This window comes from Mustela putorius, unplaced genomic scaffold (genome assembly GCF_011764305.1).
Source record: "Mustela putorius furo isolate JIRA1106 unplaced genomic scaffold, ASM1176430v1.1 tig00003834_pilon_pilon_pilon, whole genome shotgun sequence".
Taxonomy (NCBI): Eukaryota; Metazoa; Chordata; class Mammalia; order Carnivora; family Mustelidae; genus Mustela; species Mustela putorius.
Window position 1 is genome coordinate 103,197,839 of NW_025421987.1, and position 16,040 is coordinate 103,213,878.

The window sequence follows — 16,040 nt, forward strand, 5'->3', positions numbered from 1 at the left end:
TGATGCGATACTCGATCCCAGGACCCTGAGATCATGACCTGAGCCGAAGGCAGCGGCTTAACCCACTGAGCCACCCAGGTGCCCGGCCAAGTGTTTTTCTTAAATGTGTTGATCTCCAGGAGGAGATTGCGGTGATCTCCGTGTTCCATTTGGTAATTCTGATGAGTTTTCCTTTGATAAATTTTCTGCTTATGAGGTTTTTTTGTTTATTTGTTTGTTTTTAAAAATAGTGCCCTGGGTTTCAGTCCCAGAGCTGCATTAGATTACTTTCTTAACCATTTATTGCCCAAGACTACAGTTAGCAAGTAGAGGACTTGGGATTCATATCTTACCTGACCACTCGAATTGCCTCTGATGAGAGTGTGTTTATATATGACACAAACTAAACTACTAATATTAATTCAGCTCATTTAATTACAACATTATGTTGTATTAATTCAGTGAATCAGTTCCCACTTGTACATATACTCATTTCCTTATCCTTTAAACTATTAAGTTAATATTTTAACATTCACTATCTGTGAAAAGGAATTACTTAATCCTAATGATAGGAAAGAAAAATAACTTGCTAGATTACTGATGGAATTTTTATTTTAAAAAACTGGTTGACTGAGTATATCATTATTCCAGCATGATCAGAAATCAGTATTTAAGTACCTGATTTTTTTTTTTTTTTAATTTCTGGGCTGATTGTAAGTACAGTCATTAATCATATCAACCTAGATAATTAAGATGCCCCACATACTTGTTCTTTGCTCCTTTCCTTTTCACTTCCCCTCCTGCCCACAGGAAGGGGAAGTGAGCTTTTCTTGTGTTATTTTAACAGTGGAATAGTGAATGTAAGCATGCAACAGGCCTTACCCCCACGAACCATTGTGTTTCAGCAAGTTAGTATTTGATAGTTTGATCAGAAGGGTCTTTTTCTGCCACTAGTTGTTGAGTGACTTATTCTCTTCTTTGTTTCTTTTAGTGATGAAGAGCTCTCTCAATATCTTTTACAACTGGTGCAAGTTTTAAAATATGAGCCTTTTCTTGATTGTGCCCTCTCTAGATTCCTATTAGAAAGAGCACTGGCTAATCGGAGAATAGGGCAGTTTCTCTTTTGGCACCTTAGGTAAGTGTTCTGTATTTTTCAATTTGAGTCCCCCTTGTGCTTTTGTAAATATAAATCAGCATAATACAGGACATTTAGTGTACTCATCAGCTGCTTTTGTTGTTTCTGAGCCATCTGTAACATTAGCACTTGTCTTGGTGTCTTCTCCTATTTCTTGATACCCAACTCTTAATTTTCAGGATTTGGCAAACTAATTCAGATTAAGTATCCCACCAAGCCTCCTTGATTTTTAACAAACATAATTAATGTGTTGCTATTTTCTTGTCAAATGTACTTATTATGTACTTACAATGTATTTGGGCTAAAACCTGGCTTACAATTCTTTCCAAAACGCTTTGGGTAGGTAGTAATATTATCATTGCTACTAATAGGTAGAGGTTTTAAAGTTTTTCTGTAGGAACAGCAATGTTATTTTTGGCTTCTTTATTAGGCCATTTTCAGAAATACATGAGTCTTATTTTACCAAGTTTACATAGGAGTAAAATCAAGAAGGATAACTAAAATTCTTCTTTCCTGGGAAAACTGTTGGCTCCTCATTTCTGACATTTTTCAGTCATTTTCATCTGCACGTCAGAATATTAAAACTAATGATTATCAGAAAAATATGACTTAACTCCATTTTTGCCAAAGTTCTTAAGGAAAATAAGCTCTATATCATTTTGATGTTAATTTGGGGGGTTATATTTCTGAATCTTGACTTCCTTATTATTCATAGAGATTTTCCTTTCTTTTTTTTTTTTTTAATATTTTTATTTATTCATTTGACACAGATCACAAGTAGGCAGAGAGAGGGGAAGGGAAGCAGCCTCTCTGCTGAGCAGAGAGCCCAATGTGGAGCTCGGTCCCAGGACCCTGAGATCATGACCTGAGCCGAAGGCAGCGGCTTAACCCACTGAGCCACCCGGGCGCCCCTCCTTTCTTATTTTAATCTTATTATCTTCTCCTGCAGTTCAGTCTTCCTAATTTTAAGTCCTCCAAGGAATAACAAAACATGGTGTTCCTTCCTTTTTCAAACATGTACAGCATTCTTTAAGTGAGAGAAAATTGTATAGAAGCTAATTGAGTGACTAGTCAGTTGTGTGATATGAATCTTCACTTTTTTATTGTCATTTAATTGGCAGTATTACCATTTCAACTATAAAAAGTGATAAGGTGAGATGTGAGTATTTTGAATTTTTTTTAATAAAAAATTAACTACAAAATCACATGGTTTTGAACTGTGGTGTTTAAAGACTTGGAAAGTTGACCATCCCACTAATAATTGTGAATAAGATAATGTGTTCTTTTTTTGATTGGCATCAGAAGTTTATTTCATAATAGAATATGAAGTCAGTATTTTTATTTGGTGATCTGAAGTGTTTTATAAGCAGCCTGTCTAAATAGTATTAATTTATTTGTAGGTCAGAAGTGCATATTCCTGCTGTCTCAGTACAATTTGGTGTTATCCTTGAAGCATACTGCCGGGGAAGTATTGGGCACATGAAAGTGCTTTCCAAGCAGGTATCTGATTTTTTTTTTAATCTTCTGTTCAGTTTGCCATATGGCTTTTGATAAATTGTATCATATGCTGTTTCTCACATTATGTCATAGAGGTTTTAGTAACTAAACCTAGCTAATACATTTTTAAATTATAAGTCAATAAATGAAGTGTCAACAAACTGAGCAGAACATTATTTGAGTGTCCCCCCAATTACGGATTCCTCGTTGTATGTATATTAAAACATGCCATACATTTTAATAGGAAATGCCTATTTAGACATGCTTAACAGTGTGTTTGATGGTGATGATGACAAAGGTCATGAAATAGGCCCTGTATTTTCATATCTCTGAGTTACCCTTTGCAGTTAGTATTTATGTTTCAGATATTCTGCCATATGTTTTAGTTTGAGATATTTTGACAACTAAGTCCATAGTTGTTATAGGATCTAGAATTCAGATTCTTCAAGCTGCTTTTTCAAATTGTGTGTGTGTGTGTGTGTGTGCGCAGACCCTTATCTTCTTTCCAGGCCTTCATTTTCTAATCATGACAGATGATAAGATATTAGTGATATTGATAGGTCAGGTACTAAATGCTTATATGCTAAGAACCATACTAAGTGTTTGAAGTATATTTCTTGAGTACTCTCCTAATAATATGCCATAGTAGTTGCCAATAGTGTCTGGATTTGACAAGGGGGAGACTGAGGCTCCAAGAGATTAAGTATCTTGCCTGAAAACCCACTATTAAGTGACAGGAATGAATTTTAAAGTTAAGTCTGTCCAGCTATAAAATTAACATCTTTTTTTTTTTTTATTTTATTTATTTACTTGACAGACAGAGAGATCACAAGTAGGCGGAGAGGCAGGCAGACAAAGAGAGAGGGGGAAGCAGGCTCCCTGCTGAGCAGAGAGCCCGATGCGGGGCTCGATCCCAGGACCCTGAGATCATGACCTGAGCCGAAGGCAGCGGCTTAACCCACTGAGCCACCCAGGCGCCCCCAGTTAACATCTTTTTTAATCCTACTGGGAGTTTTCACACTTTTAGCACCATAACTCTATTTTATAAATCAAAACTTAAACATAGATTCAATATATAAAATAGCTATGTTATTTTATCAGTATAAATATGTTTTAAGGCTAAAATAAAATGAAAGCCATTAAACAGAACCATGAAACTATTTTACTAAATATAGAATTTCAAAATCTGGGACTATTATTGACAGTTGTAGTCTTGGTATCTATTTATTTCTTTTGTTTTGGAGATAATCCTGATTCATACAGCTAAGTGTTTGCAAATAGTAAAGGTTTTTTTAATAGCTTGCTTGCAAGTAAGAAGCATAACTGTGGCTCAGGCTTGGTTTGTTGGTAGGTCATTGGTCCCTTGAAGGTTGTGATGAGAGCATTTCTGCCATCAAAATAAAATAGCCTTCATTGACAGGTAGCAATAATCTTTCTTAAATTGAGTATCCTCTAAATAAACGAAAGAAGGTTTTATTAATGGTTTAATATATATTTACTCAGAACTTTCTATATGCAGGATTTGTGTTAGGTTCTGGTAATGTGTAGTGAATATAGTTGTGTTATTGTTATCAAGGAGTTTACATACCAGAGAAGATATACAAGTCAGTGATTGTTAGGATAGTATTATTATAATGGGAATATTATGGAAGGACAAAAGACAGACATGTAAACAAACTTAGGACATTAGGGAAGAGTTCACAGTGGAGGAGATGCTTGTAGCTTTTGATGTTGTAGTTGGTGTTAGTTCAGTGAAGAGTATGTTAGTATTTTACAAAGAAACAACCAAAAAGGGGTATGTGTGTTTGTGTATGTGTATGGTTGACACTTGAACAATATGAATTTGAATAACATTTGTCCACTTATACACTTATTTTTTGGGGTATAGTACAGTACTGTAAATGTACTTTCTCTTCCTATGATTTTCTTCCCTCTAGCTTACTTTATTGTAGGAATATAGTATATAATACACATAACGGACAAATTATGTTAATCGACGGTTTATGTCATTGGTAAGGCTTTCCATCAACAGTAGGCTATTAGTAGTTAAGTTTTTTTTTTTTTTTTAAAGATTTTATTTGTTTATTTGACAGAGAGAGATCACAAGTAGACAGAGAGACAGGCAGAGAGAGAGAGGAGGAAGCAGGCTTCCCGCTGAGCAGAGAGCCCGATGCAGGGCCCGATCCCAGGACCCTGAGATCATGACCCGAGCCGAAGGCAGAAGCTTAACCCACTGAGCCACCCAGGCGCCCCAGCAGTTAAGTTTTTGAGGAGTCACAAATTACATGCATATTTTCAACTTCATGGGGCTGGAGGTGGAGTCAGTACCTCTAACCCTTTATTTAAGGGTTAGCTGTATAGAGAGAATGAAGCCAAGGAAGACGGAGATTGTGATTTATTATAAAGAATTGGCTCATGTGATTATGGAAGCTGAGAAGTCCTGAAATCTTCAGTTATGGGAGCTGGAAAGCTAATGTTGAAGTTCTAGTCTGAAAGCAGACAAGCTTAACACCTAAGGAGTTTTAATTCTGGGCAGGAAATGACCTGTGTCCCAACTCAAGGCAGTCAGATAGACAGGGTTCCTTCTTATTTGCTGGAAAGTCTGCTTTTTTATTCTATTCAGAACTTCACAGATTCTGACAAGACCTACCCATATTAGGAAGGGCCACCTGCTTTACTGGGCCTACCCATTCAAATGCTAATTTCATCCCAAAACACCCTCACAGACACACCTAGAATGATGATGGACCAAATTTCTGGGCACCTCATGGCCCAGTCAAGTTAACACTTAAAATTAACCATCATAGATCAACTTGGCATGTATACACAGCTCTGAAAACCATATTTAATCTCCAGGTAAAGACTGTAGCAAGTTCAAAATGCCCTTAACATGATAAAATTATCCTGAGTACAACCAAAAATGCACTAACCTCTTTCCCAGCACAAGAAGTAATATCTTTGAGTGTTGCCTACTCTTGTTTCTCTGAAAATTAAATCATATGTTATAAAATTAATGCTTAAATACTACGATACAAAATCAGTACATCTTATGTTACATGATAAAGGAAGGGGCACCTGCGTGGCTCAGTTTATTAACTGCCTTTGGCTCAGGTCATGATCCCAGGGTCTGGGATCAAGGCCTCTGTTGAGCTCAGCAGGGTTTGCTTCTCCCCTTCTTTCTGTCCTTTCCCCCTGCTCGTGCTCTCTCTCTCTCTTTTTCTGTCTTCAAATAACATCTTTAAAAAAAGAAAGATAAAGGAAAACAGTGGGAAGGAAACAAGGACTGTGTGTCTGTGTACAGATAGTCTATACACATATATACACAAAAACATGCATACCAAAACAAGGAGGAGATACTCATGACAGTTAATCCTCATTTCTGTAACTAGTCATGTGGTCATAGCTGGTATTTGTTACTAGCTTCTTCCAACCCTTTCTGTATTCCCCTTGCCTTTAGTAAGCATTTCACTTGTGGTTCTTTACCTGCATAGTTAACCCAAACCTTCGTTCTTTTCTTTTCTTTTTTTTAAAGATTTTATTTATTTGAGCAAGAGCACATGGGAGTCAGCTACATAACCAACTGAGCCATCCAGATTCCCCCCAAAACCTTCATTCTTGAAGGGTCCAGGTCATTAGTAGTCCTACCTGAGTTAGCTTTTAATTGTCCATTGGTCTAAATGATAGGATATGGTCATGCTTAGAAGAAATATTCTGTATTCTAGGCATACTTTTCCTTTTGTCTGTGGAGTAGTAGGCCGGTTTCTCTATGTTAGTCAGGATCAATCACTCCAGCCAGCATCACCGTGCCGCCCTTTGCCTGTTGATATGAAGACATAAGGAGCTCAAAGTGGCTGGGCTGGAGTCTTAACTTTTAGTCCAGGGGAATCATTGTCATGTCTCCCACTGGAACCATTCTTCCTTCTGTAACTAAGACCTCTATGTCCATAAAGCATAAGGGTGCAGGAAAAGGAAGCAAAATTTTTGCTTCCATTTTTAAACATTGATTTTTGACCCTTGAGTCCTGGCTGTGGGAGAAACTGTCATGTAGCAGATGATGACTTGGATCATATACAGCTTTCTGGAGAACTTTGCCCAACTCCTATAAGGTATTGCCACCTAGCTGGTACTGTAACTTAGTCTTCCAAAGGCCATTCTACTCTTCTGTCAAGCCAGCTACTTCAGGTTAAGAACATAGTAAGACTAATGAATACCATGATCATGAGCCCATTGTTAAGCTTCATTTGCTGTGGAATGAGTTTCTTGATCAGAAGCAATGGTGTATGGAATACCACAATGGTGAGTAAGGTGTTCTGTGACTCCACTGATGATAGTTTGCCAGAAACATTGCATGCAGAGAAGGCAAATTCATATAGAGAGTTGAGTGTTTATTCCAGTAAGAAGAGAATATTGCCCCTTCTATAGTAGAAGCAGTCTAGTGTAATCAACCTGTCACCAGATAGCTGGCTGACCATCCTGGGTAAAGGTAAGTGGTGCTATATTAGGGTCTCAGTGTTGGTCTCTGCTGCTGGCACAGTAGTCACTCAGTGGTGGTCATAGTCAGGTAGGCTTCAGTGAGTGGAGGTCCATATTGCTAAACACATGTATAACCTCCATCCCTGCCACCTATCCCTGTCACCTTGGCCACTTTGTTCATGAAGCCATTGCATGATGACAGGGGTGATTGGAAAAAGAGGCTGACAAGTATCCACAAAATGGGGCATCCTATCCATTTGATTATAAAAACTCTCTTCCAGAGACACCCTTTGGTATACATTCAGAGAGGTTTATTACATATCTCTTCCCCAAATTTCTTTGTCACTAATTTTCTAGTCATGTTCCTTCTCAGTCCCTGGCCATCAGCCAAGCTTTAGTTACATCTCATGAATTGGTATATAATTGCATGTCTGGCCATTTCTCCTTCCAAGCAAAGTGAACAGTGAGTTGCAGTTTCCAAAGTTCTGCCCAACAGAACTTGAGCACAGTCCTTTAGAAATGTTTCAGAAAGGGACTGTAGTACCACAGTTGCCAAGTTTCATATGATGCCTACATACTGTAAATCATGTTGAGTCTTCTCTTTTCTTCCTTTGTTAACTGACTAAAGGGAACTTCCTTTGAGGACATAGGGGCAGGCTGAGAAAAAGAAGGTAGTGTAACAAGTCCATGGGAAACCATGGACATTTGAGTCACTTTTTCATATAAAACTTATTGTGCCTTCAGGACCTGCTCTGGTCTAGTCTTATATACACCACTTTCATTTGTTGATGGAATACTATTTTGCTCACCCATTTTTATGGCTTGGTGGGTCAGATAACACCCAATTCATATTTGGCAGCTCAGTTCACATGCTTCCTGGTGGCCAGTGTTTAAACATTCAGTATGAAATCCCATTAGCAAACTAAGAGCTGTTTCTCTAAAGGAGAGTATTTATCTACTGGAGATGGCAGGTGTTTTTTGTTTTTTGTTTCTTTTTTTTCCCCCAAAATCCTGAGGACCTGTGCTATGGTTTACCTATAGGGGCCTACCAGAGGCTCCAAACAGCATCTATATCTGCCACTGACAGTTCAAGAACCATTAGATCTGTTGGATCATAGGACCAAGTAGCACAGCAGTTTGCATAGCAGTCTGAACTTATTGCAGAACCCTCTCTTATTTGGGATCTCATTCAAAACTAGCACCCTTTTAGGTCACTTAGGAAATAGACTACAGTACATTACCCACCTGAGGAATATGTTATCTTTACAATGCAGAGAGGCCCCCTAGCTACTGTGTCTCATTTTTGGTTGTAGGAGGGCCCAGAGTAACAAATTTTTCTTTACCTTAGAATATCTTGATAATACTCCATATAAATTGAGTGCTTCAAGTTTCATTGAGGTAAAAGGCCCCAAATTTTTTTGGAATATTTCCTACCTTCTAAGTTGCTATTTCTTACTCACTAGGTTGGATCAGCCTAATATTATAAAGGTGTCAGAGTGGTATCTTGTTGAGAGTAGATGTGATCAAGATCTCTGTAAATTAAATTATGACATAGAGCTGGAGAATTGATATACCCCTGAGAAAGGACAGTGAAAATGTATTGTTGGCCTTGCCAGCTTAAGGAAACCTCTTGTGATACTTTATTGACAGTTATGGAGGAGGAAAAAGCATTTGTTAGCTCAATAGTTGTATACCAAGTACCAGGGGATGTGTTACTTCGTTCCGCAACAAAACCATATTTGGTATACCACCTAATTATAATGTTAGGATGATCCACTGTAATTCTCTAAGATCTGTGTGTCCTTTGCATAGGCCAAATAGGCAAGATGAATAGGGTTGTGATGGGAATTACCACCCCTGCATTTTTTAAGTCCTGCAGGAATGGGTACTGCTTTTGGTTTATTGTTTGCTTAGGTAGAGATGGTTGTGATAACTTCTGCTTGACTTTTCCACCAAAATAGCCCTCACTCTATAGGTCTAGGAACCAATATGGAAATTCTGCCAGCTGCTGAGTATATCTATTCCAATTATGCATTCTAGAATTGAAGAAATAGCCAGAGATGGGTTTGGGACCCATTGGGCATACTGTGAAACATATCTGTGCTTACTTCCATAAGCATCTACTCTGGTGGACCTCAGTGATATTTTGAGTCTCCTAGAGTTAGTGTCATTTCAAAGCAAGTATCTAGAAGTTTAAAAGGGTCTGGTTTTTTCCTTTCCTCCAATATGCAGTTACCATGGTTAAAACCATAGGTTCCTTTGGAGAAGCCAGGGAAAAATCTGTTTCAGTCTTGGCACTGATTCTCCCCAAACATTGGGGAGAATTAACACCTTTACTGTGTCTAGGTGTCTGGGTGCATGTTAGAGAAATGAGTCCTGAAGGTTTTACTGTAGGTGTTAATTATTGTCTGGGTGTAAACATCAGACTATAAACTGTATCTGACCAGGAAGTTTTAGCAAGGTAGTTATATCTAGCTGATGTAATCTGAATCCATGTATTTAGTCCACTTAGACAAAATATTTTGTAGAATTAAAAAAACCTCTTCCAGGGCACCTGGGTGGCTCGGTGGGTTAAGCCGCTGCCTTCGGCTCAGGTCATGATCTCAGGGTCCTGGGATCGAGTCCCGCATCGGGCTCTCTGCTCAGCGGGGAGCCTGCTTCCTCCTCTCTCTCTGCCTGCCTCTCTGCCTACTTGTGATCTCTCTCTGTAAAATAAATAAATAAAATCTTTAAAAAAAAAAAAAAAGACCTCTTCCAGACTTTGCTTCTTGGTACATTGTTTTTTCCTCATGGCAGAGACTCCCTACCTTGCTATATTTTCCAACCTCTTGATCTCATTTGAAGGCCATTTGTTTCCTCACTCTTAACCTACTCATTCCTATACCTCTCTGGTGTCCACCCTATTTTATAAACTATCCTTGTGGTAATTCCCAGTTTCATTATACTTTTCTAACTCATTTGCATTGCCAAAGAAGCTCCCATAGCTTTTCATACATGATTTACATTATATATGTGTAATATATTATTATATTATGATTGTATTATGATTTCTCATTCATGTTAAAACAACTATTATCTGATCCTTTTGGAAAGCCCATTAATGGTGGTAATAATAGCTAACATTTACTCACCATTTATTATGGGCCATTTTATCTTCACAATTACATGAAATGGATACTATTAGTCCCCTTAATTTTATAGTCCTCTTAAAAATATCTCATACCTATCAGTGTCTCTTGTGCTCATGGCTACTGTCCTCTACCAATCCATTATCTTCTCTCACCTGAATGTCTTGTTGTTTGTTTGTTTTAAGATTTTATTATTTATTTGAGAGAGAGAGAGAAACAGCAAGAGAGGGAACACAAGCAGGGGAGTGGGAGAGGAAAAAGCTTCCCACTGAGTAGGGAGACCGATGCAGGGCTTGATGTGGGGCTCGATCCCAGACTCTGGGATCATGACCTGAGCTGAAGGCAGGTGCTTAACAACTCAGCCGCCCAGGCGCCCCTCACCTGAATGTCTTCATTAACTTCTTAAATTTTGCCTTTTGTTTCCATTGTTGCACACGTATCTCCTGTACTGCATAGCAGATAAAGTAACCTTTTAAAAATGTAGATGTATTACGTTATTTTCACTTTTAAAATCCCTGAGTATTCATTTCATGGAGAATAAAATCCCATTTTTTAAAAACCATCTAATTGGCTTTATTAATTGATTCATGAATTGGGCAGTGTCCTATCCAGCTAATCTAGTACAGGGGACTTTGAGTTGCAAAATAGAAGGATTTTGTAGGGAGTAATGGGGGATGCAATTAACAAAAGATAAGAAATGTTTGTTTTAGGACAGAAATGATTGTTTTAGGACAGTTACCTTCCCTTAGGGGAAGGGGCCTGAGGGTCTTATTATTATTGGAGGTGGATTTCCTCATTTTCCTTTAGGGGTTTGAGAGGGCTCCTGTGACAGATTACCTTATTGGTACTGAGCAGAAAATTCCTGCCTAAGACTATACTTTGCTTGGAGGTGGTGGCATGTGGGTGGCTCAGTCACTTAAGCATTGGACTCATGATCTCAGGCTCATGAGATCAAGCCCCGCTGTTGGGCCCTGAGCTCAGCATGGAGGCTGCTTGGGATTCTGTTTATTCCTCTGCACCTCTTCCCACTCCTGCTTTCTCTCTCACACACACACACACAAAATAAACAAATAAATCTTAAAAATGAAGAAAGAGGGCGCCTGGGTGGCACAGTTAGTTAACCGTCCAACTCTTGGTTTTGGCTCAGGTCATGGTCTCAGGGTTGTGAGACTGAGCCCTGATTAGGGGCTTTATTTAGCATAGAGTCTACTTGAGTTTCTCTCTCCCTCTCCCTCTCCCTCTTCCCCCCTGTTGCTCTCTCTCAAATAAATAAATCTTTTAAGAGGGGGGGAGGAGAAGGTTGAAGTTGCAGTTAGGTTAGGTATTAAGCCCCAGTTTGGTGACTTGACCTAGCATTTGGGGCCTGTCCTTTTCTTTCAACATTTCCCTTTTGATCAGGCTCTCAGCTTAATGGAGAGATGTGATCAAAATTTAAGGCGATAGTGTCACTATCAGATACTGTTTTGAAGTTCTCAAAGTTTTTGTTGTCTCTTGTGTGGATTCCATTATCCATAGGTTAGAATGTTTTTGCTTAATCCCTGTGGTATTCATAGGTTATGGAAATCAGTCATTCTCTTTGTTCTTTTTTTTTGACATTCCAGTCTTAAGGAGTTCATTTACTTGATGGTTAGTGGCTTAACATTTAAAACTTGTGAGAGAATTACTTGGTGCAATTATTATGATAACTATAAGCAGGGTAATTCCCAGTGTTTGTGGAGTGCATTGGGAGATATGGTCCGCAAGACCCAGACCAGTCAAAGAAGACCCTATTGAAAGAGTCCTTTTAAGGCAAGTAGCTTGCTTAGTGATCTTATGTAACCAAGTTTCAGCTTCCTGTGAAATGTTAATCCAGATATAGCAGGTGTTGTTGGCCACAGCAGAGGAACTCCCCTACTTGGCTAAAAGATAATAGAGGGCTGTCTTACTATTAAGAACAGCCTTGGCTAAAGAATCTAAGGATGGTTGTTGGGCCTCTGTTGCTTTAGCAGCAGATTCTGCAGTAATTTCAAGAATTGTGAATTTCCTGATCATGAGCTAATTTACATTTACCTGTAACCAGGAAAGTAGGGTCCTGTCAAGAGGAGTGAATTCCTGAATCATGAAAGCCTCCCAGCAGGTCCTTTCTAACTCAACAGTGCAACTTCAAGGGAGTCACCCAATGTGTTGTCTTATTTTGCTTGTGAAAAGTTAGGGTCTCAGATTTTTCTCTTAACCTGAACTATAAGGTTGTTTTAAAATCCAGATGTTACCTCCCTTAAGCAATGGCCTGGGGAGAAAAAGATGAGGGCATTATCTTTCAGGCTAATGCCAGAGTAAAAGAAAGGGGAAGAAGAAAGGTTTTCATGTTTAGTTAAGGTCTGAAGTCTTGATCTGTCGCCTTAGGCAGAAGCAGTCTGCCTCAAGGTCAGCTACATCTCTTTCTCATCAATTTGACTTAGAGGTTGCCAGCCTCTGCACAAGACCAGGTTGGAGGTGGAACTGCCATTAGCTGTGAGATGAATACCCAAGCAGTGTAGTGGTCAAGAGCACTGGGTAAGGTCCCTTCCAGTGGGGTTATAACAGCTGTCTTCGATGACATTTCCAGAATGACCATTCACCAAGCTCTAGACTCTGACCAACAGGAACCTTTGAATTGGGATCCAAAAAATCTTTAATCTGTTGATGATAGTCTTGAGCATAAGAGATTTACAGTAGCTGGTCTTAGGAGCATGAAACAACAAGGGATCAGCATAAGGCTGTATACTAATAGACATTGGTCTACTGGTGACTGTCATATAAGCGGTAAGTTTGTTTCCTAAAGGGGTAACTACTAATAGTCAGCAAGACCAAAGATAATGCCGTAGGTCAGGAAAGTCCAATAGTTGAGGCAAATTTAGAAATTTTAAGTTTAAGAACCCCATTAATTCTCTCAGTTTTGCCTTATGATTGAAGGTGATAGGGACAATGTTAATTCTAAGAAGTTTGCCAGGTTTTTATTAAGCCTTATGTTATTTGTCCAGTGAAGTGGGGGCCTTCATCACTGGGGATTGTGGAAGGTATACCACAAGTGGGAAATACAGTGTGAGGACATCAGCCTTGGAGTTTCGGAATGCTTCAGCCCATCTGGAAAACACACATACAATATCAACAAATTGGTAGTCCATACTGCGTGGCAATTGAATGAAGTCATCTACAGATATTCAGAAGGCCCAGAAGGTGGAGGTCTGAGATCTCTTGGGACAAAAATAGTTATTCTTGGGGATTGTGGACCTGACAGGTCAGACATTACGAGTAGACTGCGTTTGCAGTTTAATAAAGTCTTTTTACCAATCTCTGTTCATAATTTGTATCATCTTAAATGCACTCTGGTGGGTGAAGGAATCCACAAACTAAAAAATAAAGTTTGCCAGGGAATCACCAAGAACCGAGAAGCCATCTTGGGTTTCTCATAGCCTCAAACGTTTGTTTAACTTACAGCTATTGCTCACACATGCTAATTTCTCTAATTCAGGAACAGACTGTTGCCATCTTCCAAGTCCATCAGGATGGCAAAAGTCTGGCAGTGAGGGGCAGATTTTGCAGAAGCAGAAAGGATTTCTTCCACATGTGCCATAATCTTTATAGATGTGTTGCTGTTGCCTTAGCATGAAGGTCAGCTGGGGCATTTTTCTGATACTCAGGCTTAATTCTTTTAGTGTGAGCCTCAGTTTTAATGACAGCAATTTCAGAAGGGAAGCGGTAATAGTAAGAAGATGGTTCACTTTTGCCATTTTTTTATTGGGGTCCCAGAGGATGTCAAACCTTTTAAGATAATCAGAATTACAAGTGATAATATTATACTAGGGCATGCTAGGTTTCTAGGAATTTCATATAATTTTTAGAACACAAATGCTTTATAATGAAGGCTTACTGATATTATTATTAATTTTTTTTTTTGGTGAGTTAAAGCATAGAAGTTTATTAAGTGAAGATAAAAAGCTCTCAAGAGTGAGGGGGTCCCAACAGGGTTGCCCAGCTTACTTCTTGTTTGACAATATTTTCTACGTAATTTCACGCACGTATCAAATAAACCTAATTAGTTTAAGAGATCCCTTGAAATATTCTAGGAGCCTTTGGAAAAATCCCGAAGTTTATTCCAGGTCAAAAAGAACATTTATAATTTGATTTTGAGAAGTTTATGGTGGGGGAGAAATGAAGTGTTAAAGCCCTTGAATAGTTAGATAGGATTACAGATCATTATGAAACTTAATTATCTGTTTGCAACACTTAGCTCTTTTAATACTGAGAAGACTCAGTTTTCTTAAGTAATCAACAACCTAATAAAGAGGGCAACCACAGGAAATTATTTTGTTAAAACACAGTATCTTTGTTTTCTAGGCAGATCACTTAAAGGTAAAGAAACTTCTACACTCTGTTATCAAAAGTACACTAAAAGTTAAAAAATAAAAACCAGAGAAAACCAAATTCTAATTTCATACCAGCTTACTTTTTTTTTTTTTTTTAAAGAAAGAGAGAGAGAGGAAAGCAGGCTCCCTGCTGAGCAGAGAGCCCAGTGCGGGGCTCAATCCCAGGACCCCAAGATCACAACCTGAGCTGAAGGCAGCAGCTTAACCCACTGAGCCACCCAGGTGCCCCCCAGCTTACTTTTGATATTAAAACTTACTCATTCCAGTCTTAGCCCTGACCAATATAAAATATCTTTCCAAAGATTTATTTTTCACAAACTTTCTACAACTTTTTACTCCTCAAAAATGTATCTTCATTTCTCATACCTTCTTTTACCAAAAACACACATTTTGCTTTCTTTGCATATGGAGATGTTTCCCTTACTTCTGCTGGCTCTAATTACATATATTAATTAGAACTCTTAACTTTTAGAAACCTTAGTTCCTGGTAAAAATCTAGAAGAAATTATGAATTGTTAACACCAGCATTCTTTAGATTGGCAAGTTTATGAATACATTTCATAATTTCTAGAAGCATATGCCTTTTTCAATTTTCCAGTGCACTAGGATATCCAAATACCTTTTAGTTTCTCTCTAATAAGAAGCCACAAGTCCATAAACCTATATTCAGTAATTAATACTTCAGTATTTTCTTATTTGTGAATGATGTAAATACTCAGCAGATTTCTGTTACTTTAACTCAGCAAAACTAAAATTTCAAGTTACCAGAGATTTGGGAAGCTATTTTTAAGTACATATACAATAAAATATAATTGTTGCTAAAAACTTTATTAATTCTTATTCCACTTAATCTGTTTAAATCATTTGTTCTCAACAGTTGTTTATTTTACCCACGAAAACTTCATGAGACATTAGACAAAATCAGCCATCATTCTAAGTTATTTTTCTGTCAACAAATTAGGACAGAAGTATATGAATTTAGCTAGAAAATTCAGGTAGAATAAAAGTTGTTTATCTACCTTACAGTTGTAGATAACTCTAAAGATACACCTCTTTCCACTCAAGCAACAAACTGAAACTTGCTTTAATTTACCAAAAATTATTTCAGAGTAGGTGAACTTGAAAAACTTCTGGGATAGTTTCTGTTACATTTCTGAGAATTTTGTGAAGTCTAAATTTATGTAAGTGCCTTTTTTTTTTTAAAGCCACAAACCGCGCTCTTCTACAAATTAATTTTGGCAGTACCATATGGAGGTAGAAAATACTGCACATTTAAAACACATGTATGAACACACATACCAACACAAATGGAAGCAAACAGAGACCTTATAGCTTATAGCTTTAAATTACTACCATGAATTAGGTATAATAATACAAAACTCACTGCTTACGAAAAATAGTTGGCTCTAAATTGTTTTTCTGATGGATGGAGTAAATTCAGAT

General features: G+C 38.0%; 1 protein-coding gene across 4 annotated transcripts in view; it reads left to right on the plus strand.

Annotated features, from left to right (window-relative positions):
* PIK3CB (phosphatidylinositol-4,5-bisphosphate 3-kinase catalytic subunit beta) overlaps positions 1–16,040 on the plus strand; it is a 207,424-nt gene that overhangs the window by 157,298 nt on the left and 34,086 nt on the right. For all 4 annotated transcript variants that reach the window (XM_004762402.3, XM_004762405.3, XM_004762404.3 and 1 more), the window contains 2 exons: positions 971–1,114; positions 2,515–2,614. In XM_004762402.3, the coding sequence (XP_004762459.1) occupies positions 971–1,114; positions 2,515–2,614 (244 nt within the window). The remainder of the gene's footprint in view (positions 1–970; positions 1,115–2,514; positions 2,615–16,040) is intronic.